Genomic DNA, 17,312 nt, shown 5'->3' on the forward strand with positions numbered 1-17,312 from the left:
AGGAGAGAGAGGAGGCGATGAGAGGAAGCTGCAATAAACACACAGGGCGTCTGCGCCTATCTAACTAGGACAATAAAGTGAAATCGGTATCAATGCTCTAACAATGGATTTGTCAGATATGGTCCTTCTTAAACTTTTCCTCTTCGTTTACTTACTTAACAACACCCAAGGTGAGTGAAGCGGGGAAGGAAACCACTGTAAGTTGTGTTAAATTCATGAAGCGGCTGAGGAGCAGAAAGGCTGGTAGCCCGTTAGCTAACGCAAAGGATCAGCAAGGCCTGCTTGTTATGAAGAAGACTGCACCCTTTTGCCGTGTCGCTTATGTCTATCTAATGTTACCGTACTCCCGGGTCCCCTTTTATTTGAGTCTATAATTGTAAGTAGCCAGTGATGCTGAATTATTTGTGCGCGCTGTCACCGTGTGATTGTGCGGTTTGTGTGGGTTTTGTTGTGATCGTGCGAACAGCCGACAGCCATTGTTATGAGAAGATGGAGATGCCGACTGCTAAACGGACCGCTAGCTCTGAGCTAACATTTCAGCCCTAATCTTTTTAGTCAGAATGAAAAACAAGTCCACCACACGGCTCCGTCCGTGTTCGCCTTTTGCAGCCTGGTTTGACGTGACGCTGATGTGTCCAACGCAGGCTTCTCCAGTTTTGTTTTTTTTCTGTCAGAAATTTGGTTGGTTTGTTTAAAAATAACACTTTACAATTATATATCATACTCTACATTGTCATTTATAGCTTTCAATCTAAGTCTTCAAATTAAAGATGTAGCCTACAAGATAACAATTGTATTTTTCCTAGTTTAATTGGTATTCCTTTAATAAATATCCACATAGGACTGCTGCTGTCAAAGCTACATGGATGACAATTAAAACATTTTTGGCCTGCTGTGTTTTACATCATTATGGGAGTCCTGAGGGTAACCCCCTTCATTGGTCATAGAAATGAAAAACATTGACTTGCTTGTTGCTGTTTGTTGAAAGCTGAGGCATTAGGGCATTTTGAACAGTCATGGCCTTCAGTTCTCATAGTCACCTCAATGAAAAATGCAAGAGTTTTGGTTGAATATTTCATTGCACACATGAACAGGGGAAGTAGCTCAAGCTTGGTGTACTCCCTCATTTTTGTGTCTAAATTACATGGAAACCAGTCATCTATGGCTCTCAACACAGACTACTCATTATGTGCATATTCCTATGGTAATTTTTCTTTGGTGGTATGGGCCAAGTATGAACCTCCAGGAATATTGCTCTCAGTCCCAGTCACTCATGTCCCTCTCAAAACGTGTGACTTTATTTTTAAACGAGAAGCTGTTCGCTCAATATCTCATTTCCGCCCGTGCTGCCACCCCCTGATTTTGGTGAAAAATGATTGTTTATTTTTCCTGTGATGTGGGGGGATGTCGTTTAATGCGTTGGCAAATCTGTCACACGTGCGATTTAAATAGACTTATGTGCCTCTTACATGAGACAGTAACAGGCAAAGCCAAAGCCTGTTCAAAAGCACTGCTGTGCGGCTGATTTGGATAAGCATTGGATGTCGAAGTCTCATGTGAACGATCTGCTTTCTATTCTCAACTAACATCATTGTATACTGTTGATACGCTGATACGTGTAGGAAGTGCACAAGACAGAATTTTACCAGGACAATTGTGTTTTGCTTAAGACTTGATAATTGTGCTGTAGTTTTTATTTAGTTAGACATGTGTGCAAGATGTGACATAGGAATGAGAAAGTCCTCCTGTTATCTATAGAATATGGAAATTTCCCTCTTTCCTTAACACTCATGTTTAAAAACAACAGCCCTGGTGTAAAGTATGATTCACACTTACACTGGTGTTATTACATCATCTTAACTTAATAAAAACTTGCCATGAGTGCAGTGATGTTATGGGTTAGTTGGGCACTTTACATTCATGCTGTTTGGTTTGTTTTCAACACTTTCCTTTTGATCATTGGTTTGGATTATTCAGATTTTTTAGTCAATATATTCATGCTATGGATGCAGTGATTTGCATTGATTGCCTTTTGCTGTGTTCCGTATATATTTTGAATAGAATAGGTTTAGAATAGGACAGGTTATAGAGAGTCTCTCTATCTATTGCACCAACTGCTAAGAACGGCCACACCTTATGCTGACCTTTTTGTTCCCCTTTTGAGTTTTGTGGAGATGACTGATCAGTCACATTGCCAATGTTGGTTTTCACTCAAATCAGAAAATACTCAAGATGGAAGTCATCAAGTGTGTACTGTTGTTTGAGTTTATGTTAATCATGCAGGATATTATCTGTTTGGTCTTAATTTGATATGGAAATCACATATTTTCCCACAGTGCTGACTTGCTGTGTTTTTCCTCCACAGGACATTATAGAAATCCTCTGAACAAGTACATCCTGCACTATGAAGGCCTGTCCTACGACAACGAGCTGGTGCACCACGATCACCAGAGAGCCAAGAGGGCACTGTCCCACGAAGACAAGTTCCTCCATTTAGACTTTCATGCCCATGGAAGGTTTGTCTCAATTTATGGTTAAATGTCGTGCTTTTAATGACAAGTTATAATGTATGGATTAAACAAACGGCCTCCTTTTTGAAATAAGATGGTAAATGCAGGACGCAGCAATGCTTGTCTTGAATAACAGGAGTGATTGGAATCCCAATAATTTTTCAATATGCGTATCAAGTTTTTGTGCCTAGGTTATTCCTGTGCTGTTACAAAAATAGGCAGTGTATTGCTATTGATTTTGAGAGGAGAAAAAAAATCACTACTATTTCCCTTAAAGCTGTTGGCATTTCGATTTTGGAGGCGTTCCTGTTTTTATATTTTGTAAATGTAAAGTAAAACGCAGGAAGCATTCGGTATATTAAGAGAAATGTAAAAAATGTTTTGGCATCCATGATCTGAACCTATCTGATTGCATGATTTAGTTTGTGGAACCACGATGAGGCTTGATTAGCAGCTTTCTGAGGAAATATGTTCGATTCTGGGAATATATGGTCGTCTCTGTCTGTAAATGCTGAAAGCCTTGTCCTTTAAGTGCAGATAGAGATGGTTTTTGCAGGCAGCCGTTTGAAGAGGTGGTGTGGCTGAGTAGGGACCATCTGGCTGAGATCTTGTTGTGCACTGTTATCTTTGTGAATGTAGCTAGGCCTGATTTTCACAAACACTCGCCCTCCACAAATACAGTTTTTAATGGAAGACGAGAACGGCAAACATTTAGGAGTGCGGCAGATTCTTTACTCTGCCAACTCTCACCAAGGAAATAAGGTGTTCCTTTTGTCCCAATTTGCAACAATATGCTCATTCAGTTTCCTGCTATAGATCACACTTCAGATCTAAACATTGGATGGTTGGCAGTTCAGATCTGTAGCTGTGTCCTCGGGCAAGACACTTCACCCTCCTTGCCTATGAAGGATTGTGTGTGTGTGTGTGTGTGTGTGTGTGTGTGTGTGTGTGTGTGTGTGTGTGTGTGTGTGTGTGTGTGTGTGTGTGTGTGTGTGTGTGTGTGTGTGTGTGTGTGTGTGTGTGTGTGTGTGTGTGTGTGTGTGTGTGTGTGTGTGTGTGTGTGTGAGAGAGTGAGAGAGTGAGAGAGTGAGAGAGTGAGAGAGTGAGAGAGTGAGAGAGTGAGAGAGTGAGAGAGTGAGAGAGTGAGAGAGTGAGAGAGTGAGTGGTTGATGATTTTTGAAGGGGCTGAAGGCACAGATTGACACCCTCACTTTTGTCAGTCTACCCCAGGGCAGCTGTGTAATCTGTATAATAGCAGCTTAACACCATAGAGTATGAGTGAATGAATAATGATAACTGTGTTAAACCACTTACTAAACTGCAAAGTTGACTTCTCTCTTGATTGGAATCCAGATCAAAGCATGTATTGCCCATGTTAATCTGAGAACTGTGTCTTGGCAGTCAATAAGCCAGTGTGTGTAGGTGTTACATAACGTGAGAGCAAACCTCTTTGTTTTCTGTTGTTCCAAGATGCTTTGATTTAGTGCAGCACGTTGATTCCTAAACCTTTCGCACCACGTCTAAAGTAGTTTGTTTCCTCTAGTATCTTAAAAATATTCATTCAGCGGGTTATGACTTGCTAAGGTATAGATTTGAGTGAACTGGATGGAGGAAAATGGACAAAACAGATTTAAACCAGGTCTTAACCAGCTTTGAGACACAGGGCCCCAGTGTTTGCCCTGTTGGGATCAAAACGAAGCTTTCCCTTTTCAGATAATGTCTCTTTGTTTTTCTGCTAAACTTGGGTCTCCTTTCATCCTTTTAGTAAATTTAATTTGCATTTTCTCAAAGACTTGTTGAGTATGAGTGATTTCCCAGAAGTGAGCACAGGCTCTGATTCATGGTGAGGTTCGGAGACGCACATTTTAACACATAAATTATGGCACAAGGCAGTTCGGGGCCAATACAAAAGCAACTTCCTTCAGTGCGGTGGTGTATGGTAACCACTGTAACCTTAAAGTTCACGATTTTCTTTCTTTTTTTTCCCAGGCATTTTAACTTGCGCATGAAGAGGGATTCTTCTATGTTCTCCGAAGATTTGAAGGTAGAAGTTTCAGGAGAAGAGATTCCTTATGATACCTCTCACATCTACACTGGGGAAATTTATGGTGAGATTTACACAAATGCACTTTATCAGAATCAACTTTAAACAATAACATAAAGGTATTAGATGTATATAAATGAGTTGTTGTTGTTGTTGTTTTTTTCCAGGGGAGAAAAACACGCTCACACATGGGGCTATTGTGGATGGCAAGTTCGAGGGCTTTATTCAGAGCTATCAGGGCACCTACTACGTGGAGCCTGCCGACAGATACCTGCAGGGCAAAAACGTGCCTTTCCACTCTGTCATTTACCATGAGGACGACATACGTAAGTCCCACCGACCCTGGGAACGATCTGACAGGCAATTTGCCGGTAATCATTGGCAGTGTGTAATAAGATGTGCAAATATGCTAATGCGTGATACCGAGAAGTGCATGGTTGGATTGGTTCAGTGCACAGGGACAAGCTGCCGTGATCACCCTCACAGGGATCGAGGCAAAGCCTTGGGTTGATTTGTTTACTACAAAAATATGCAGTCTGAAAAGTATATGGCAGTTTGTTGAACCATAGTGCACTGCATACTGTAGTTACAAGGGGCATCAAGCATCCTCCTCAGCAGTAATTCTCTATGATTTAGTATTTGAAATAAAGGCCAATCTAAACATACAGTAAAGTGATAATTGCTAATAACGGCCTCAAAGGGACGAGGGCAGAGGAGCCAGTCTCAAGTAGCTGTAAGTACATCCATTAGTGATTGGCACTGGAAACAGAGTGACTCAGTGGGTTAAGTGGCTGACATTATCTGCCATAATCCTTACAGTGTTGTGTCTATGTGTCGGCAGACTATCCGCACAAGTACGGCCCGGAGGGAGGCTGCGCCAACAGCTCCGTGTTTGAGCGCATGAGGAAGTACCAGAGCTCTGCTGTCGAAGAGCCACTCAAGGTGAAAAAAAAGGACAAAAAAAAACACTGTCACAAGCGTTATATCCTTAGTTACCTTTCTACAAGAGTGTTCATAAGCAGTATTGTACAGTTTTGTTACAGCTTTTTGTTAGATTGTGTTTAAATTCCCGCGAAAAAAATATGTATCATATGGAATCAAAAACAAGGAAATTAAAGGCCCTTTTTTCCCATTAGTGCTGGTTTAAGAATCACATACATTCATATGGACAAAGGAAATACATTTGATGCTGTTATTGCACTGTGCATTAGTCATACTGAACCCGTTCCCCTGTCCACACCCAGGACCTCCACATCGATGAGGACGGCAGTGGCCCAGTGCTGCTGAGGCGCAGGAGGATGGCTCAGGTTGAGAAGAACACCTGTCAGCTCTTCATTCAGACCGACCACCTCTTCTACAAGTACTACAAAACCAGAGAGGCCGTTATAGCACAGGTACAGCCCACACCGGGCACCGCTTTTCATCACAAGCAAAGTTCATTTCAAACCATGAATCATTCCCTATTAAAATGTGATCCCCTCCTACCCTTCTTTTCAAAACCAGTGAATTAAAACCACATGCTAGTCAAATAAATAATGCATGACAAAACACTACATAAATATTCAAGAAATGTTAAGCAAACAGCTTTAAGATGTCAGTGCAGCTGCGCAACATGACCTCAGTAAAGTTAATTTAATAAGATTTGTATTATTTACAAGTGTGCTTTCATTTTTTTAGAAACATACTGAAGTTGGTAAATTTTCAGCCTCAGTGTAGAACATGTTTGCTATATTTTTCTGACATTAAATTAAGAAAAGACTTGTATATGTACCAGGAAATCAAAACAAAACACTACTCATTACGGAGGGAGTCACAGGGACATGTAGTGGGCGCAAAGGGCATCGTATTACCTCAATACTTTCCACGTATTGCTCACTGCGATCGCATTTCAATTGCAGTCACTGTTTCAGCCTTGTATTTTTTTGCGGTAACGCTGCTTTACTTCCCTCCGTCTCAGATCTCGAGTCACGTCAAGGCCATCGATGCCATTTATCAAGGCACCGACTTTATGGGCATCAGAAACATCAGCTTCATGGTTAAAAGGATCCGGGTGAGTCATAGTCTTATTTCTCCTCCAGTTCATTTTTTTGACTTTGACCATTGCTTTTTGACACAGTATTTCTTCTTCTGTCTGTAGATTAACACCACCAGTGACGAGCGGGACCGGTCCAACCCGTTTCGTTTCGCCAACATCGGCGTGGAGAAGTTTCTGGAGCTGAACTCTGAGCAGAATCACGACGACTACTGTTTGGCCTATGTTTTCACTGACAGGGACTTTGATGATGGCGTCTTGGGACTTGCCTGGGTCGGCGCTCCTTCAGGTAAAATTACAGTGGGGCTTTTACAACTACAGTATTGTCGTGTAATTTGATCGTTTCAGCATAGCTTCTTTTTTTACCTTATTAAATTACTTTTTCCTTCACTTTTCCAGGGAGCTCTGGAGGTATTTGTGAAAAGAGCAAGCTGTATTCAGATGGCAAGAAGAAGTCTCTCAATACTGGAATAATAACCGTTCAAAACTATGCCTCCCACGTCCCGCCTAAAGTCTCCCATATCACTTTTGCACATGAAGTGGGACATAACTTTGGCTCCCCGGTGAGTAACTTGGACGTCTTACTGGATTCATTGAGTCAGGATTATGCTTTTTTTTGTTTGTCGTTTGTTAATTTTTCTCCACTTCGCAGCACGACTCGGGAGCGGAGTGCACACCCGGGGAATCCAAGAGCCAAGACAAAAAGGAGAAGGGCAATTACATCATGTACGCACGGGCCACATCGGGGGACAAACTCAACAACAACAAGTTCTCCATCTGCAGCGTGCGCAACATCAGCCAGGTCCTGGAGAAGAAGAGGGGCAACTGCTTTGTCGGTAAGAAAGAACAACGCAGTGATGAACCTGTCCAACTGATTACCTGCTGTGAAAATTTCAACCAAATCTGGATCTAAACTATTTTTGGCTAAAAACACCTCATTTTGCTGGTTGAGCTGAGCCGTGAGAGCCGACACCATGTTGATCCTCTTGAGTGTTTGCTTTGATAAACAGAGTCTGGCCAGCCCATCTGCGGAAACGGGCTGGTGGAGCCAGGAGAGGAGTGCGACTGCGGGTACAGCGACCAGTGCAGAGACCAGTGCTGCTACGACGCCAACCAGCCCGACAACAAGAAGTGCAAGCTCAAACCTGGCAAAGTCTGCAGGTAATGTGTGAATCATTGCCAAGCACGGAGAAAGATTGAGTAGACGGAACAAGAAAATCTATTAATGAACCAAAATACACACGTTTGAAGTGAGAAAGAAAGAAAACAGTAACGCTTTATAATAAGGGTACATGAATTAATGCTTGAATTGACCATAATTCATGAGGAATTCATGCATGAATTTATTATGACTTCTTGCATGATTTCATTATGAATTCATGGGAGGTCATGATGATTCATGATGAAATACTCATGAATTCACACCGTTAATTCAGGCAATGAACTCATTAATGATAATGATTAATTCATCATGATCTTAATGATTTTTTTGTTTGCGAAGAAACCAACCATGCCAAGGACCAAACTTTGTTTGAACTTGCAACTAAAAATGATCTCATGGTGAGTTCATCATGAGTTCACTATGAATGTGCCCCTTAAAATGAAGCGTTGCAGCTTTGATAACTTAAAAGATACAGAACCTGTTTTAGGAGAGCAATTACACACAGAAGAGCTTAAATCAACATTCAAGACTTTATTTATTAATTTATGATTACACAATACAAACATGTACCAATGCTTTAGTAAATATTATGGCAGTATGTTTGCAGATTCTCTCAGTCGCCCAAGAAGTATTCATTTAGTGAAGCTCTAAATCGTTGACAGGCCTGAGTTGGTTGATTTGAGGATGTTTTGCTTCTATTTTAGGAGGGGCCTGAGTGTTATTGGAGCCATGTCGAGTTTCACTTTACTTGTTACATTTTCTGACCACAAGAGCTAAGAAGCTTCAGCGAATAGAACCAAAAATCCTCAATTCAACAAACAGTCCAGTCGATGATTAAAAGTTTCAGGTGTTTCGGGGAGCAACAATTATCTCAACAGAATTGAAGTTGCAGTGCAACTTCAGAACGAACAAACAACAACAAAAATGAAAATAGGAGATTTCCTATGTCAACAAACAGTTGTGTAAGAAAATATTAATTGCAGGCTTTGTGACATAGTAATTATTAAATTGTTGAAACTGCAACATCAATTCTGTTGAGATAATTCTTGCTCCCCGAAACACCTGAAGCTTTTAATCATCGACTGGACTGTTTGTTGAATTGAGGATTTTTCGCTCTATTCGCTGAAGCTTCTTAGCTCTTGTGGTCAGAAAATGTAACAAGTAAAGCGAAACTCAACATGGCTCCAATAACACTCGATTTAAAGCTTCACTAAATGAATACTTCCTGGGCGACTGAAAGCCCCTGCAAACATACTGCCATAATATTTACTAAAGCATTGTTACATTTTTGTATTGTGTAATCAAAAAAGAATAAATAAAGTCTTGAATGTTGATTTAAGCTCTTCTGTGTGTAATTGCGCTCCTAAAACAGGTTCTGTATCTTAGTTATCAAAGCTGCAACGCCTCATTTTAAGGGGCACATTCATAGTGAACTCATGATGAACTAACCATGAGATCATTTTTAGTTGTAAGTTCATACAAAGTTTGGTCCTTGGCATGGTTGGTTTCTTCGCAAAAAAAAATAATCCATCATGATCATGATGAATTAATCATTATCATTAATGAGTTCATTGCCTGAATTAACGGTGTGAATTCATGAGTATTTCATCATGAATCATCATGGTCTCACATGAATTCATAATGAATTAAGTCATGAAGTCATGATGAATTCATGCATGAATTCATGTACCCTTATTATAAAGCGTTACCAATACAATATTGAATATCTGTGGTCAACCCTATGTTCACCGGTACCAATGTTCCCCCGTCAAGTTGGGGAACATGTATTAAGATTAGGCACCAGCCCACTATCCTTAAGGTTAGTGGTTAGGGCAAGGTTAGGGTTAAGCTGATAAATATATGTATGACGTTTCACTCTCATGACTTGTGATTGGTTGATGTACCAACTCGCCATAGAAAAAAAAAAATCAATTGCGCTCAGGGAACATAGGACCCGGGGAACGCACCCCGAATATCTTATACCGAACCAATACCAGTTTTGTCTCTTACTGCCTTAAAATCACAACTTTAACCAACTAAACCTCAGTGAATATGGACATGTTGTATGTCATTTTGAAGCTAGGAACCTGGAGAATCCAATTGCTGAGTTAGTTTTAACCTCCGCCAATGTAATTTTGATCGCTACACATAATGCAGCGCCTAGCAACAGCATGCTAAAGCTAGTGGGAGCAAGCTAATGCTAACGGCAACTAATCAAAGCTGGGATAGAAATTTTGACTGGATCACCTAAAGTAGCCTAATAAAAACAAAATTGGCCACTGCTGGAGTGAGCTGTTTATATTAATGTAAAACAGCCTGTCCCAAGGATAGTGTGGAAAAATCCAGTGATCTTTGTAAAAAAAAATTTTTCCAGTATATGTATTAATTATGTTAATAGATATAATTAATGACATCATGAGAAGAAAAGATAAGACTTTATTTATCTCACACTGAAGAAAAGAGGACCATTCACTTTTTTAGTCTATTGGTCTCAGTTAATATCAGATCAGCAAATACTTAAACCCCAGTATCGGTATCGGAAGAAAAAAAGCTGGATCGGTGCATCTCTAATATTTACATCGTCTGTTTCAGTCCCAGTCAAGGCCCATGCTGTACCCAAGAATGCAGCTACAAGGGCCGCAATGAGAAGTGCCGAGAGGAGTCGGAATGCGCTCACCAGGGCATGTGCAACGGAGTGACCCCCCAGTGTCCGACCTCAGAGCCCAAGGCCAACTTCACCGCCTGCCACGGAGAGACCCAAGTCTGCCTCAACGGGGTGAGCGGCGCGATGGTCGGATGCTAGCAGTGTTTCCAATTTGTTATGCTTTCGTGCTTTCATAGTTGAGTTCATATTTTGGCAATTAAGCTAATGATATTGCTTTGCAGGTAATATGGCTGGACTAAATTGCTTTCTAGCCAATTAAATTCAGTACTGATTCCATCAAACGAGATATCATGAAAAATTAAAGTTCATAAACCATTTTTAACTACTTAAGTAATAATAATACAATCAATACTGTTTCTTTTGCAAATTCTGTAACTTGTGACAATTGTGTTCTCGGTTTAATAGACAATAGTCTTCCTCTGTAGACACCAGTTATTATGGTGGATTCTCTGTTCACACCTGTCATTGACGGATATCACCTGTCCCCCCAGGGCTGCTCTGGCTCGATCTGTGAGAAGTATGGTCTGGAGGCGTGCACCTGTGCCAGCCAAGAGGGGAAGGATGAGACTGAGCTGTGCCACGTGTGCTGCATGGAGAAGAGTGAGTCACTACGTCCTGATGCCCAAGAGAGGACGCTTCATATGTCGTCTTGGCTCCTTTGGGGAACAGGATATTGAATAAAATAGGCTTTTGTTTTGTTTTTGGACGTAAAACAATAAACGTTTGTATTTTATTAACGTTTTAGTTACGCCAGTGCGGCCAGTCGTGACTTTGAGTTCCAGGCCCAAGAATGTACTGAAATTACAACAAATCTCCTTGGAAATTGATCAATTACTTATCTTTCTACCATTTTTCCTCTCTCGTATTCTCCCCCTTAGTGAATCCAAACACCTGCAGCAGCACTGGCTCGGAGAAACTCGCTCGCTTCTTCAATAAGAAGGTGACTACTCTGCCGGCCGGCTCGCCATGTAACGATTTCAAGGGCTACTGCGACGTGTTCATGAAGTGTCGCCTGGTGGATGCAGACGGACCCCTGGCCCGCCTCAAGAAGGCCATCTTCAACCCAGAGCTCTACGAGAACATCGCAGAGTGGATAGTGGTATGTGTTAAGTTTCAAATGGCACTTAAGTTACGAATGTGCAGTACTTAAGGCTGTAGCTAAGAAGCCTCTTATCCCTGCTTCTGTTCAGATCCCATTTTCTAGTTTCTTCGTGGACAAAATGTATTTCTTTTCCTTTGTCCTGTCCAGGCTCATTGGTGGGCAGTGTTGCTGATGGGCATCGCCCTGATCATGCTGATGGCTGGATTCATCAAGATCTGCAGCGTCCACACACCGAGCAGCAACCCCAAACTGCCTCCACCTAAACCACTTCCAGGTCAGTGCTGCAAATGCAATCTCATTGATTTAGTGAGTTTGACAAAAAAAATAAACCAAGTAACAAATAGTGGTAGATACACTCGCTTACAGTGGGAGGAAAAAGTAAGTACACCGTTTGGAATTTCTCACATTTCTGCCTTAATTGGTCATAAAATGTGGTCTGATCTTCATCAAAAGCATAAGAATTAATAAACAGTGTCTGCTTAATCTTATACCACCCAAACATTTACATTTGATCATGTTTTTATTGCCCATAACATGTAACTATTCACAGGAGAGCATGGATAAGTAAGTACACCTTTTGTAAAGAGGAATGGTCCAAGATCGATCCTGATCATTGTGAGCGTCTACTCTGCCACTACAGAAAAGCAGTCGTTGCTGCAAAAGAAGGATCAGCCTATTTAATACAAGGGATAACTTACTTGTTTCACGCTGTTGTGAATGTCTCAGGTCTTTCTGCAAAATATCTTGATAAACTTGTGAATTAATTTTCTATTGATGATATCACGATGTCCAGGCCCTGAGGCAGCAAAACAGCTCCACACCATGATTCTCCTGCTCCATACTTCACTGTAAGCATAGTGTAAAGACGTTGATGTGCTGTTCTGTTTTTCCACCACACATGATGTGTGTTCTTCCCAAACTATTCAACTTTGGTTTGTGAAAGAGGTCTTGGATGCTCCACAGCACTACTGGAAAAATATACTGTGGACTAATGGACCCAAAATTGAATAGTTTGGGAGGAACACACAATGTTATGTGTGTATGAAAAATGGAACAGCACAGCAACATCAAAACCCTATGCTCATTTTGAAGTATGGAGCAGGAGAATCATGGTGTTGGGCTGTTTTGTTGCCTCAGGGCCTGGACAACGTGATATCATCAATGGAAAAATGTATTCACAAGTTTATCAAGATATGTTGCAGAGACGTTCACAACAGCATGGAATCCCTTGTATTAAATAGCTGCTGGTCCTTCTTTTAGCGAGATTCAGGCGGTGTACTTATTCCATGCTGTCCTGTGAATGTTTACATGTTATGGCCGATAAAAATATGATAAAATGTGAATGTTTGGGTGGAATTATTTCAAGCAGACACTGTTAACTCATTCTTTTGATTTTGATGAAGGTCAGACCACACTGATGACCAATTTAGGCAGAAACGATGTACTTACTTTTTCCTCCCACCGTATAAGCCATCAAAACATATTTCCTACCTTGGAGGTTTCCTTTTGATATGTTCGATCTGTCATATTGTGTTTTGCTTTAATCACAAATCAGAAATCAAATAAATGTATTATGATTCAGTGTTGGGTAATTTTGAGAAAAATTAATTACAGCGTTTAGTTTTTGTTGGACTGTCTCGGTAACAATCAAGAGAAATGTTTGCCAGCTGTGAGAAATGTCACAAACTACAAAAGTGCAAATGATCACATTAGCACTTCTTTTGATTGTGAACGAGTACCCTTTCTTTGCCTGTTGTCGACGATATACTGTATCGCTCTTCCTCTGCTCTTTCATCTTATGACTAACGTCTTCCGTGTGTCCCGGCAGGCACTCTGAAGAGGCGGCGAGCGCAGCAGCACGCCAACTCCCAGGTGCAGCACCAGTCGCGGGACCCCCACGGCCACAGCGGGCACGGGGCCCACGGCGCGGCGCACGCAGGGGCCCACGGAGGGCAGAGGCAGCCGTCGAGACAGCCCCCGCGACAGTCCCAGCAGCAGCGTCACCACCGCCAGCCCCGAGAGAACTATCAGATGGGCCAGATGAGACGCTAAGAGCTACTTACCCCCCTCACCCCCCTCCCCCCACGCCCCACAACCTCTGACTACTACCACCAACCACCACCCCCCGATGCCTTGGCTCCTCCTTGTGCCTACAGTGGGAAAAACAAAAAGCAGTGTCACTCCATCCAAAGAAAAAGTCCGGGACGGTTGTTGGTCATCTTTCATATCCTCCATTTGTAATAGACAATGGGACAGCGCAGACATGACAGAAAACACTAAATCTAGCGACGCGATCTGTTCTTTGTGGAGTGGGACCCTTCAGCCGTTTGCAGTGCGATCGAAGCATCTCTTTTTTTTTCTCCCACCACCGTCTTTTTTTTTTTTTTTCGTTTTCGAAGGAGTGCCAAGGAGTTAAGGAATCATGTGTAGCTTTAGTACATTCTGTGATGTGTTCATTTTGTTCCGATTTTTTTTTTTTTCTCTTTGTTTTTATTGCGACGTCGTCTTCATGAGTGACTCGCCCGTGGCTGCTGGTGAATTTTTCCGTGCTTTTTCCGTTCGGCCGTCAGAGCCAGAAAGAGAAAGAGACACCTACTGTGGGGGAATAAGCGGCACTTTGTTTTTGTTTTTTATTTTACTCACGTCAGAAACGGCAAAGACACAGGCTTCGGCGTGTCTCGTGCAGACGGTTCCTCTGCATGTGATTGTACATATTTAGTGTATTATAAGTGAAAAAAAAAACTATTTCTTCTACTGTAAATGTGTAATTCTTCACTTTATTTCTTTTTGGATTTTCGTTAGTGCTCTCAGGACTTACTAACACACGAAGGAGGATCATGCCGAGTTCCTAGGACACTACTTTTGAGGATTAGTTGCCATCAAACTCAACGCGTCCAATCAGGTGGAGCTCTTTTCACTTTTTGCTAGCGTCGATTCGAACAATAAAGGCCCCACATATCCCACATTTCAAGGGCCTTTTTGTTCACAATCCCATTTTTTTTTTTCTCTTCATGTTTTGTTCCTTGTCTTGCTAACATCATGTCCAATCGTTTGTGTTAACAAGCTAGAGGAACTTTTGAGAGAAACCGAAAAGGGAAGATCGCCTAATTTGGGACAATGTGTTTTTTTTTGTGATTTTTATTTTGTTTGTGTGATTTACGAAAGAAGAAAAAACAAATAACCACTAATCGATAATTCTACCTGTTGAGATATGAAGACGAGGGGGTAACTGAAGGCTGCTGTGGCGTAGTTTTAGAAGTGTTCGTTTACATGAGTGTGGGGAAGATATGAAAATCGCCAGTGTGCTTGTGTATAAAAGATCATGCTATTATTCTTCAGATAGTGATTTTTTTCAATGTGGGCATGCAGACACATCTATTATTGTGAATTTTTAATTGACAAAAGGTCTGTACTATTTGTATGTCACTCAACACTATTTTACTTTTTTGACAGCTGATACTGTTTGGTCTTAAGAATCAAAAATGAACGGTGCAGTGGACACAGCAGTATTGACACAGTTTTACACAAAAACACATTCCAGCTTGAGCAGACGACAACTTGACTTCACTTTTTTTTATACTACTTCAACTGTTTTTGTGGGACTTTATGGACCATCCCCTTAAGAGCTACAGTACTTTGCAAATGTCTCTGTTTTTCAAATGCAAATGAACAAAGAGAGGAGGAAGAATGTACAAAATACACAAAATTGGAAAAGTAGTATTGTGTGTGGATCACTGCCAAGGCACTAGCGTTTTTATCTTGCAATGATGAAGTTGTTGTGCATGGCCTCGAACAACTTTATGAAATAATGCAGTTTCTTGTGACAAATATATAAGACACATTTGTCTTATAATTGTACAGGATTGTTTACATCCCTCCTTAGGCCTGTCGCGATAACAATTTTGAAGTTCGATATATCGAGGCAGGAAAGTATCGCGATAAACGATAATATTGACTCTAACGATACTAGATACCGTCAAGTCTCAGGCATAAAAATGGCAGTAAAATTTTGTTCTAAAAGTGCTTAATCAAATCCTAGAATACCACACAAGCTGCAATAAACATGAAATATAATGTAAGGGGAATGCCAATAAATGTATAGACGATAAATATCGAGCCCAAAAATATATCGTTTAACTGTTATTTATTGAACGATAAGCCGATATAGTAATGATCGTGACAGCCCCATCTCTCCTGGATCTAGAATTTGACCCAGGTTCACAGCAAAATGTACCCGACTAAAAGTATGAGGTATTTTTTAAACCGTAGTGTAGTACTGTAGGTATGTGTGATCTGCAATAGTGTGCCATTTGAAGTTTCGGAGACACGTTTTCTGCGTTGAGCTGGTTGACTCACCCTACAGAGAACGAGCCTGGTCTTGTAGGGATTGCTATAGTGTAAACTGTGGACCATAATGCAAAAAGAAGTATTATTTTTCTTCATGATCACGTTTCAATGCATGCAGTAAAACCACAACTTGTATAACCGCACTTGCTCTGAAAGGGGACTCAACACGACTTTGTTTCTTTTCTTTTTTTTTGTGTGCTTTTTTTTTCATTTAAATTTGGACCTCTGTTTTTCTGTGAATCCGACCAGTCACTCTACTTCCTACATCTGTGAAACTGGAGCTCTGTTTTTAAAATGCCGGCTCACGGTTGAACCACGTCTGTAAACGCCTGAGATAAATACAACATGTAAACTTGTACAGTACTTCGAAAAATTTGCATTTCGTTTGAAGATGAAGATTACATTTTTGATACGTTTTGTTCAAATTTTTTTTGTATTTCTGATTGCAGTTGTTCATATGTGACAAAACCTTCCTCTCTATTAAGTTATTTGCGTTCTTCTATGTGCTAGTTTGCTTATGATACTTTTCACCACCGGCAAAACAATTCAGTGTGATGGACTTGTTCCTTTTTTTTTTTTGGTTTCTTTTTAATTTCCGTCTTCGTTTTTTCTGTGGCATGGTTTGGGTAGACGAGCAGCAGATTTAATGCCTGTAAATTTCTTTTCTTTGCTTTTTATTTCCTAGTCTTGGTAAAAGTTTTTAGCTAAACGTGCACTGAAAATGTCCAAATTGAGTTGAAATGTCGTAGGTTTGTTGTAGGCCGAAAGAACACGATTAAAAAGTAATACTACTGTCTGATTTTAATGTTCACTGTGTTTTATACAGTATCGGAAATTTTTGTTCACTTTGAACATTTTTACTAAAAAAATTTCAAATTGTATTGTGCAAAGAGATGTAATTTTTGGAGTACTTGAAATGCATTAATTAAAAGACGCGTTCAAAATAAAATAGACCCCTGTTTACTGTCTCCAAAGTCTCCCGATTCATGTTATTTTATCTGAACTTTTGTCATCAGTGTGTTCATGTATTTGATATTGGCATTGTGATGGGTGTAGAGTGCTTATTTTCCAACTTATTTCCCTGGTTCGCCAGCTTCTTAATATGCAATGATTTGTAAATTATTATAATCTGTTTTGGGTATCTTTTCATCAGGATTAACCTCAACGGAAAGACTTCACCAAACAACCTGATGTATGTTTGTTTTGCTTTACCATGTACAGTACTTTGTGTTGGTTTAATAACCTCTTGACCAAGTGCATTTCCTCCAGTTCAGCTTTACCCGAATCTAAAAGGTTACAGCCTATAGACCAGTGTAATGCCTCATTTGAAAGCTAAGACCTAAAAAAAATACTCATCTAGAAGAATCTTTTTCCTCGTGTTGTTGACATTTTGTTTCATTTCTTTTTTTGATGTTTTTGGTCACTTTTTAATCATATATTTTGTTACTTT

At 40.6% G+C, this 17,312-nt stretch overlaps 1 protein-coding gene across 1 annotated transcript; it reads left to right on the forward strand.

The window, feature by feature from the left end:
• The first annotated feature begins 7 nt into the window (after window positions 1–7).
• LOC306971151 (disintegrin and metalloproteinase domain-containing protein 10-like) lies at window positions 8–13,712 on the forward strand. The gene is made up of 16 exons (XM_079567322.1): window positions 8–170; window positions 2,366–2,516; window positions 4,500–4,618; window positions 4,722–4,880; window positions 5,396–5,496; window positions 5,799–5,948; window positions 6,512–6,604; window positions 6,692–6,875; window positions 6,986–7,149; window positions 7,239–7,422; window positions 7,597–7,747; window positions 10,341–10,524; window positions 10,905–11,013; window positions 11,292–11,512; window positions 11,663–11,789; window positions 13,344–13,712. The coding sequence occupies exons 1-16, from the start codon at window positions 104–106 to the stop codon at window positions 13,565–13,567; spliced, it is 2,388 nt and encodes a 795-aa protein (XP_079423448.1). The 5' UTR covers window positions 8–103; the 3' UTR covers window positions 13,568–13,712.
• The last annotated feature ends 3,600 nt before the right edge of the window (window positions 13,713–17,312 follow it).

The sequence above is a fragment of the Gobius niger genome (assembly GCF_951799975.1).
Source record: "Gobius niger genome assembly, chromosome: 12".
Lineage (NCBI taxonomy): Eukaryota > Metazoa > Chordata > Actinopteri > Gobiiformes > Gobiidae > Gobius > Gobius niger.

What these genes read in the sequence shown, in the direction of transcription:
- LOC306971151 (XM_079567322.1), top strand. Translation starts at nt 104, where the DNA reads ATGGATTTGTCAGATATGGTCCTTCTTAAACTTTTCCTCTTCGTTTAC. An exon ending in TCATGGTTAAAAGGATCCGG is followed by an intron (nt 6,605 to 6,691) that starts GTGAGTCATAGT and finishes TTCTGTCTGTAG; the next exon opens with ATTAACACCACCAGTGACGA. An exon ending in GACATAACTTTGGCTCCCCG is followed by an intron (nt 7,150 to 7,238) that starts GTGAGTAACTTG and finishes TCCACTTCGCAG; the next exon opens with CACGACTCGGGAGCGGAGTG.